General features: G+C 53.8%; 4 protein-coding genes across 4 annotated transcripts; 3 read left to right on the top strand and 1 right to left on the bottom strand.

Moving 5' to 3' along the window:
* The first annotated feature begins 550 nt into the window (after positions 1-550).
* BO95DRAFT_444756 (mitochondrial 37S ribosomal protein uS12m) lies at positions 551-1,607 on the top strand. Its single transcript, XM_025586956.1, has 3 exons — positions 551-1,055; positions 1,197-1,297; positions 1,359-1,607. The coding sequence occupies exons 1-3, from the start codon at positions 599-601 to the stop codon at positions 1,422-1,424; spliced, it is 624 nt and encodes a 207-aa protein (XP_025440502.1). The 5' UTR covers positions 551-598; the 3' UTR covers positions 1,425-1,607.
* A 320-nt stretch (positions 1,608-1,927) lies between these two features.
* BO95DRAFT_193374 (glycosyltransferase family 15 protein) lies at positions 1,928-3,629 on the bottom strand. The gene is made up of 4 exons (XM_025580967.1): positions 3,330-3,629; positions 2,496-3,272; positions 2,154-2,442; positions 1,928-2,099 (listed from the first exon to the last, which is right to left on the bottom strand). Exons 1-4 carry the CDS (start codon positions 3,369-3,371, stop codon positions 2,035-2,037), a joined length of 1,173 nt encoding a protein of 390 aa, XP_025440501.1. The 5' UTR covers positions 3,372-3,629; the 3' UTR covers positions 1,928-2,034.
* Positions 3,630-4,665: 1,036 nt separating this feature from the next.
* BO95DRAFT_367267 (deadenylation-dependent mRNA-decapping factor PAT1) lies at positions 4,666-7,356 on the top strand (the record flags this gene model as incomplete). The annotated part of the gene is made up of 3 exons (XM_025582783.1): positions 4,666-4,817; positions 4,891-7,179; positions 7,233-7,356. 3 exons carry the CDS (start codon positions 4,666-4,668, stop codon positions 7,354-7,356), a joined length of 2,565 nt encoding a protein of 854 aa, XP_025440500.1.
* A 572-nt stretch (positions 7,357-7,928) lies between these two features.
* On the top strand, positions 7,929-8,746 carry BO95DRAFT_193339 (uncharacterized protein). The gene has a single exon (XM_025580966.1). The coding sequence runs from the start codon at positions 8,274-8,276 to the stop codon at positions 8,652-8,654; it is 381 nt and encodes a 126-aa protein (XP_025440499.1). The 5' UTR covers positions 7,929-8,273; the 3' UTR covers positions 8,655-8,746.
* Positions 8,747-8,755: the final 9 nt, after the last annotated feature.

The raw sequence follows: 8,755 nt of genomic DNA, 5'->3' as shown, positions 1-8,755 counted from the left end.
GGGGGGGGGGTTGGAGGAGGTGCGATGAGGATGAAGGCTGGGAAGGGACAGGGCTTGAGGTTGTTGGTTGGGTTGGTTGGTTGGGATGGGATGGGATGAAGTTCATGGCGGCGGGTAATGAGGGCGTTGATGGAGGTCCCTGGGGGTTGGATGTGGACGTGGACGTACCATTGTGGCGGTGGTGTGGATAATTTGTGTTTTGGTTGGGGATAGTCAATGATTGCTTTGCTGGTGTAAATCGTCAAGCGAGAGAAGAGGAGGAGATGGATGGGATAGAAAGGTGAGAGTAGATGGATGATGGTTCAAGTCGGAGTGATTAGAAGGTAATGTAGGTAAGGTCAAGTAACGTTAGCTCTGACATCGATAGTAGCAGCGTAGGCTCCCTCCCGACTGGCGCGTCCGGCTCTGCCACCGCAAGCTCCTCCGGCCGACCACACCGCCCCAACCCGCAAAAAACTCTCTGCTGCGTGCCATTCTCCATCCCCCGACCCCAAGTCACGTGGCGCCATATTTCCCGTCGAAGGAAATTCGAACGTCTCGTACCTAGAGACTGGGAGTCCGGCTTGGATAGCATCATCCACAAACCACCTCCGCCAAAATGCCCGCCCTCATCTCCTCCCTCGCCCTGCGCACCCTCCGGACGCTCGTCCAGCGTCCCGCCACCACCACCACCCCCATCCGTTCCATCAAGACCGCTGCCACTGCTGCTGCTGCTGTCCCCCGATTCACCCCCGTCCTCCGCACGCCCACCGCTCTCGCAGCCCTCACCACCAGAACCCCCGCTTCACAAATCGCCCTCGCCGCGGCGGCGCGCCGCTCCTTCTCCACCTCCCCGTCCAGGTCCGCGACCTACAACCAAGTCCGCCGCGGCTGCCGCGTGGCGCAGAAGGCCCGGCGCTCGCGGTCGCCCGCCGTGACCGGCCGCGCCCAGATGAAGGGCGTCTGCCTCAAGACCGGTATCACGAAGCCCAAGAAGCCCAACTCCGGGGAGCGGAAGACGGCCCGTGTGCGGCTGAGCAGCGGCAAGGTCGTCACGGCTTACATTCCTGGTGAAGGTGGGTTCTACGTTGTTCCCTTCTCTGGTTTTTGGGAATGTGATATATCTCTTGGTTGTGCAGGCTCTGGGAGATGAGCGGGCTTATATGAGGTATTGGTTATTAGCGACATGGCTGACAAGTCTCTTTTCCTCGATCCAGGTCACAATATCCAGCAGCACAGTGTCGTCATGGTCAGAGGTGGCAGAGCCCCCGATTGTCCCGGTGTGAAGTACCACTTGGTTCGCGGGGCTATGGATTTGGTATGTTGCTCTCTCCTCTGGAACAGGGTTGAGCGCTGTTCACTAATGGTGGCTGCTACAGGGTGGTGTTCCCAATCGCTTGACGGCCAGATCTAAGTATGGTACGAAGAAGCCCAAGACGGACTAAACGTCCGCAAGATGCGTGCATCGGGGAATTATGTTTGAGTCTAGCTGGATGATATGTTGATTCCCTGCAGGGGGGCTCTATCCTTGTACTATTTTGGTTGCTTTCTTTTTGTTTTCGTTTTCATCTTCAAAGGCATTCGGTTCATCGTTAAAACAGCTATGTACATTTATGAGACAGTCTCTGGAAAAGATAACACTTTCCATCTTATCAGATATCCACTTGAAAATCGTGATGCTCGCCGCAAAATGACACGGGACGAAAAAAAATTGAAGGAGAAATAACCACCGCCTCCATGACAATACATGTGAGACCGATAACACCGAGGCTCGAACACTCCAAGACACGGGGGGGAATATGAAAGTAGGGATTGAAGGGGTGAAAATTGCGAAATAATCATGTTTGGGTCAGTCGGAAACGCCCCAATACTGTACTGTAGAACCGTAATGTTTTAGGCCTTCCTCCACGGCTGAATGGACTCCCAGCCAGCGTGTACGTGGTTAACCAGATGACCTGCTCTGTTGACCACTAGTACCCGGGATTTTCTGTTGAGTAGGACTAAAATAACGCAGATGAAGGTTGCCGAAATCAAAATTAATCCAATCATGCGGAGTCAGGTTTGGGCCTCATAGCCCTTGGGCTTGTCCAGGTTGTTGATCTGGAAGTACCGAGATGTGCCTACGAGCAATGGTAAGTAACCCGGCACCTACCCGGTGAGATAGTCAAACTTACAAGAGTAACCCTTCCAATCAAAGTTCTCGCTAGGGTTGCAGGAGCATCTCAGGTCCAGTCTCTTCTTCTCCTCGGTTGGACAGTGGGTGAATGGCACGTGATAGTAGCCGATCTCATCAAAGAAATGAATCTGGTCCTTGTCGAGAAGCAGGCCGGCGGCAATCGAGTGGACCGGGGCATCACCCCAACGCTCGTAGAAGAAACCACCGGCATGGTCCAGGGTCTCAAAGTAATCGATGTACGCCTTCGATCTCAGCCATTCCAGGCTTCCGACTTCGAAGTTGGACCACTATAGATCGAGTTAGCCACACCCTTGATAGTGATTCCGAAAGATATACATACGAAGTGGCATTTGTTGTAGGTCTTGCCGCCATCGTCACTCAAGAAGCCCATAGAGTTGTCGCTCGAGATGTGTTCCGGGTGTTCGCCGACGAATTTCTGCGTGGTGTCCCAGAGGGTCGGGATCGTGTCATAGTATTCGTAGAGACTGAGCGTGAAGCTGTACTTCTTGTTGTTCTCCTTCATGAAACGGAACGGATCCAGCGGGACGTCGCAGTAGAGCTCGATGCTGGGCTCCACACGCCAGTAGTATTCGTAGTTCAGCATCAGCGGGTGGCGGAAGAAGAAGCCCGATTCGTAGCGGCACATGTGGCGGTAGCTTTCCGAATCGCCGTAGATGATCTTCTTCTCGCCCATCTCCTGCCGCACCTTCTTCGCTTTCTCCTGATCGATCCATTCGGGGTATGACCAATGCTCCTTGGGAATCACGCCATAATGGGTTTCTCCGGAGACGAGCGCCGAGGTGATCTTGATGAACTCATCGTCAAAGGGCTTGTCGTTCAGGAACACCCAGTCGTAGTGATAGTTGCGGTTGAACCGGTCCTCCACCGTGCGGATCGACTTGACCATCTCCCAAAGGTCGCTGTTCCGGGCCAAGGTGACAAAGGTTGCGTTCATGCGGTCGGCCGCGGGGATGACCTTGTTGGATGAGTATGCGGCGGCGGCATCGCTCTGGGAGTACGAAGAGGATGAGGAGGAGGATCCATAGTTGAGTTTCGATCCGATCTGCTCCGGGATCGGGATTGCGCTTCTCGATATCAGGAAGAAAAGTGCCAGTCCCTAGGCGCATCGGGTCAGCCATGAAAGGAGATTGGGAGAAAACCAAAAAGAACTGACTGTGACAGCAAACAGGAGATATCGGACTGGCCCTAGAGCCATGATCACCGAGGTTTCTGTGCTTTCAAAATCTCAAGTCTGTTGATGTGGCTAGACTGGCGCAGAGCGGAGTGAATGTGGTAAATATGGAGGCCTTTCGCACGGGACCGCTTGACGTGGAGAATTGGGGAATAAAGAGGAAAAAGCGAGCGACAATATGAAGTGAAGAAGAGGGAAAAGAAAAGAGCTGGAGACCTGAGATCCCACGGTAAGATCTCAACTACGCAGTGGACGAAGTGGACGGTGTGGAAGGAAGACTAGGCGCCGGAATTGCCAGAAAGTCTCGAGATGATCGGCGACAAGCACGGAGATGAACAGGGTGCGGTGGTGTAATTATTATGGGGCAACGGTCTCGATCTCTCACCAGTGTTTGTATGAGTCTTTCCCGAACCGCGGGTTGGTTGCGACCGGGTAGAACATAAACAAGGGGGAGGGGGAAATAGAAGGAGGAGGGGCTGATAAGAAACAGAAAAAATCAAATAAATAAAGGGATCAAAGGGAAATTATAGTAATCTTAATTCAGGAGAGGAGAGGAAACTGTCTGTTCGCTACGGAGAGTAAAAGCGGACGAACAAGGTCAGCCCTGCGGCGGAGCATGAACTGAATCACTAAGAATGAATGGATGAATGAATGAATGAATGGGAATTCTCATACTCCGTAGTCAATGGGAGGCGACGTAACCTCCCCAATGGTTATTGGCCAGGCCACGTACGTTGTTCGGGAGTTGGCCACCCACTCCTCAAGCCTGTTTCTGTTCTCTTTTGACTACCTAGTATTAATTATTAACTATTGCATCTTTGTTGTTAGAGTTAAACTCGGGGATCGTGCTCGAGTCTATCATATTGACTGCAGCCGCAAGATCTATCTCTCCACTGATGTATAGAAACGTCCTTGTAAATCTTAGGAAATTGCCCCCAAAGCTTCGTATAGCCCGTGTCATTTGTGGTAGAAGTACTCCGTAGCTGTGGCTGTGTTGACAACGATTTGCCGGAAGGGTGTTACCACTCAGTACTCCGTAATTCAGTTACAATCATTTCGTGTTGTTGGGCGGGTGGCCGCCAGGTGGTGGAGTGGCTGCAGTGCACCTTATTTCTGCAGAACTTGACCGCCTCACAGACTTTATGCCTCAGGCACTCAGACTAACACAGCTAAGCCTAAACCCACCTAGTCAGGCGGGTGATATCAGACCGGCTCTGAACCTCATCCCGCACCACAATTATGCCGTGGTAATTCCTCCTCCCCCCTCCCCACGCCACCAGCCCCCCCCTGTTCCCCATCCAAGCTGCCTCTGCCGAAGATGTCTTTCTTCGGCTTTGACACCACCCTGCCCAGGGACCGGGCTGCTCCTTCCGAGCGCCGGGGTATTTTCGAGACGCCTGATCCATTCGCCGAGGTCGCTCGCGCCCGTCTTGTTCAAGGATTCCGAGGCGGCGACGAGGATGACGATGCGTAAGGTCCCCCTCCTTCTACAATCCATTGACTTGCACCAAAGATGACTGATGGGCTTGGTACACGCGTATAGCATTGATTTTGAGGATACCTACGATGGCCTGGGCGATCAGCTCGACGACGACCAGGATGCCTTCAACGACGACACCTTCGGCGACGACCTCGGCGCTCCTCCTGTCGGAAAGGACTTCGATTTCTTTGGGAAGACCGCGCAGGTAGCCGATGCCATCGGCGAAGAGCAAATACGCTACAGTCTCCAGAAGCCCAGAGCCCCTGCTGTCGCCCCTGTCACTGCAGACATCATTGCCGATCCTGCTGTGAGTGCTGCCGCTGTGCAGCCGAAACGGACCGGTTATGAGAAGTACTCGGATCCCGGGTATATCCCGGATCTTCAGGCCAAGTCGAGCGTCTGGGGTGTTCAGAAGAAACCGGAACCCACGCCAATGATGATTGCACAGGCACAGGCACAAGCACAGGCACAGGCGCACGCTCAGGCTCAGGCTCAGGCTCAAGCGCAGGCCCAGGCCCAGGCCCAGGCACGGGCAAAGAAGATGCTCAGCTTGGAGGAGGTAGAGGCGCAGTTGCGGCGATACCCGTCGTCACTGCCTGGCCAGATACCGGTGTCTCTTCCTCAGTCGATGCCCGAGCCGTCTCACCCGCTTCAGCGAGCTCAGATGCCTCCGCTGCCCGAAGGCTTCGCACAGCTGCCACCTGAGCTTCTGCACGCTCAGTTTGCTAAGGGTGTGCCGCCTCCGGCGCAGCTGTTGCACCAGCCGCCGATGGTTCCCGACCCGTATCCGCTTGCTCCGCATGCTCCCAACATGCCAATGCACCTTCTGCAAAATGCCAATCTTCCCCCGCAGCACATGGGGCCGCCTCAACGTCAGATGATCCCACCTGGAGGTCCTCAAGCCCAGCAACAACAGCCTCCACCGCCGTCTCAAAGCATGCGGGCCAACAACGCCCAGCTGCCCGTGATCACCAATCCTCAACAGCTGATGCATCTGTCGGAAGAGCAACGAGTGGCATACTTGATGGAAGATGCGAAGCGCGCCAAGCGAAACCACAAGATCTTCCTCCTTTCCAAGGGCAATGGTCTGATGACTCCGCAAGACAAGAACTTCATTACCCGTATCCAGCTCCAGCAACTGGTGGCTGCCGCAGGTAATGTCGTAGACACGGATTCCGAAGCTGTCTTGGCAGAAGATTTCTACTATCAGGTCTACAGCCAGATCCGCGGTGCTCCTCGGCAACACCCTCATCAACCTCTCGGTCATTTTGCGCAGACGTATCTCCTCCAGACTGGTAACCGCCTCGGTGGTCACGGCAACCGGAGACAGTTCCAGAATGCCGACAACCACATGCAGAGAATGCAGCAGCAAGTTCAGCGGGCCGTCGAGGCTGCCAAGGCCAAGCCCAAGAACAAACAACTTATCATCGAAGGTAGCTTGGGCAAGATTTCTTTTGGCAATGCGAAGGCTCCGAAGCCCATGCTCAACCTCAAGCGGCCCGAGAGCTCCGAAGGTGGCAAGTTACCCAAGAAGCCTCAGACCGACCTGAGTCTGAGCGACCGGAAGTCTATCCTGACCAACATCGAGGGCGTCTACAGCACGCTGATGGAAATGGAAGATATGGAGCGCACCATGCCTCCTCCGCCAGACGAGAATGACCCCGAGGCCATTCAGAAGCATATGGAGTGGCGGCAAAATGTTCGCTCGCTCAACCAGAAACTGTGGCGCGAACTGAAGGTTATGGAGCCGATTGTCCCCAACACTAACACACCTCACCCGTTCATCGCTTTCCTCTCTTACCCCAAGGGCAAGAAGGCCATCCCCCGTATCTTCCGTCACATTGACCAGGAACAACGCGTCACGATCCTTACCATGATCGTTGTCCACTTGGACACTTTGGACGTGGTCCGACGCGCACAGCTTATGCCCGGTGAGACTCAGCCGTCTCCGGTCGTCCGCGAAGCCATCGACCTCTTTTCTCAGACGGTCATGCCGAGCCTTCTCGGCTACGTCAATGAGGCTCCGTTCAATATCATCATTGGATTGTTGGGACTAGTGATTGCGCAGACCCATGTTCAGCTGGTGGCCAAGACCAGGATCGGACTAGGAATCCTAACCATGCTCCTGAGCCGCGCGGAAATTGTGAAGGAAGCCGACCAAGCGTCAGAGCGAGATTGGCAGCAGTGGGTTGAGAAATTCAACGTGCTATTTGATACACTGGAACCCACATTTGCCGATATCTTCCCCAGTTCCATCAATGCCGGTGACGATATGTACGTCTGGCAATTCTTGGCTGCCGTCGGTATCGGCGCCAGCCCCGATCAACAGCAACGCCTAGTCATTGCCGTGAAGTAAGTTGAAGCTTTTCTATGATCCATCGATTCGATGCTAACTACCACTACAGGGATCGTGTGATGGAAACTGTTACGTACAGCAAGACGCTTCCTGCAGACATGGCCAGCCAGCGTCTCGGAAACGTTAATTTGTTTATGCGGGCCATCGGTCTGGACGTTGAACTTTTGGGTTAGAAAGCCAGAGAGGACATAGTGATCAGGCCTGATCTAAATGCTGGGTACTCCATGACCTTTGAAACCTTGTGTCGGTCAGGCCGGGCAGACTTGGGCCCATAGATGAGCGGGTTTGCCTCTGGACACATCGCAGTCTGCCATAAGCGGCATGCCGTTGTTCGTGCTGAAAGGGTTGAGCAGACGTGATCTACTGCTTAGTAGAACTGCACCCGGGGTATCTGAAACCCGAAGAACAAGAAAGAGACAGAGAGGCAGCTGACAGGCAGGGTCGGTTGGTGCTCTCGGACGCAGCATTGGAGGGAGACAGGCCCAAACGAGCTGTCGACCAACCTTTGGCGGTGGTGAATGCGAGGTGCATTCTTCAATGATGTATTACCTACCAACTTTACGTACGTACTTTATTAGTTTTGTTCAGTGATGTCCTACAGCGGGATTTGGGGGACATGTTCGAAAGTCGTGTGGATAGCTTTTCTTCCATGTTCTATTTGATTATATTGTTATGCTTATGCAAGATCCACGATGGAAAAAGACATGATTGCACTATTTAATACTAAGTTACTACTGCTGCGGCTGCTACTAGTAGAGGAGGCCAAGCACTTCCCAAACACCACGCACTTCACGAACAGCTGTGGTTATCACCACAACTCCTATACAATATGTTCCTTACCCAAACACCAATATTCTTTATAAAGGTTACATAACATAAAGTAAGTATATGGCCTCCTCGACCACTAAACAAGGTTTCAGCAGAAATCCAGCAACTTTCCCTTTCTGATGCTCTATCCAAGGTTATACTCCACGGGGTCAGTCCCACTCCATTTATTCACTAATGCACAATTTCACACACACTTACGAGGCATTCTTCCCTCTCCCCCTTGGTCTCCACCTCCCCAATTGCATCTGACCTGCCGCACACAATGGAGTCCCTCCCACCAGAGTTGTTCGATGCGATTGCAACGTGCCTGGCATACCTGGATCTATGTGCCCTGCGACTGACATACAAGGCTCTATATCGCGCCACCTTGCCCGTCTTTGCCTGCCAATATTTCCAGCGCATCCACAGTCTTGTCACGCCGGAGAGAATGGCCCCCCAGGTTCACTTCTCCCGCCTGATGAGGCTGCACCCGCACTGGGTCGAAGTCACCCTATCCGACCTTGCGCTTTCTCTGCGCAGTGCCGCCCCAAGTCTGCGCGTGGTGACCCTGGTGGCACTCAATCTCAAGGAGAATCTCCCCGACAGCTCCGAACGCTTCAGGGCCCCTCACGGCCATTTGGCGGAACTTCCGCAACATTCTTGAAACTACCATCCCCTCGATCCACGTCTTCGCCATGACGCGCATTGCCTGCCGTCGCCACCAACTCTGCTTCACCAAGTCTTGCCGGAAGGGTCGATCGGGCT

The sequence above is a fragment of the Aspergillus brunneoviolaceus genome (genome assembly GCF_003184695.1).
Source record: "Aspergillus brunneoviolaceus CBS 621.78 unplaced genomic scaffold BO95scaffold_49, whole genome shotgun sequence".
Taxonomy (NCBI): Eukaryota; Fungi; Ascomycota; class Eurotiomycetes; order Eurotiales; family Aspergillaceae; genus Aspergillus; species Aspergillus brunneoviolaceus.
This window is presented reverse-complemented; position numbering and strand designations above follow the sequence as displayed.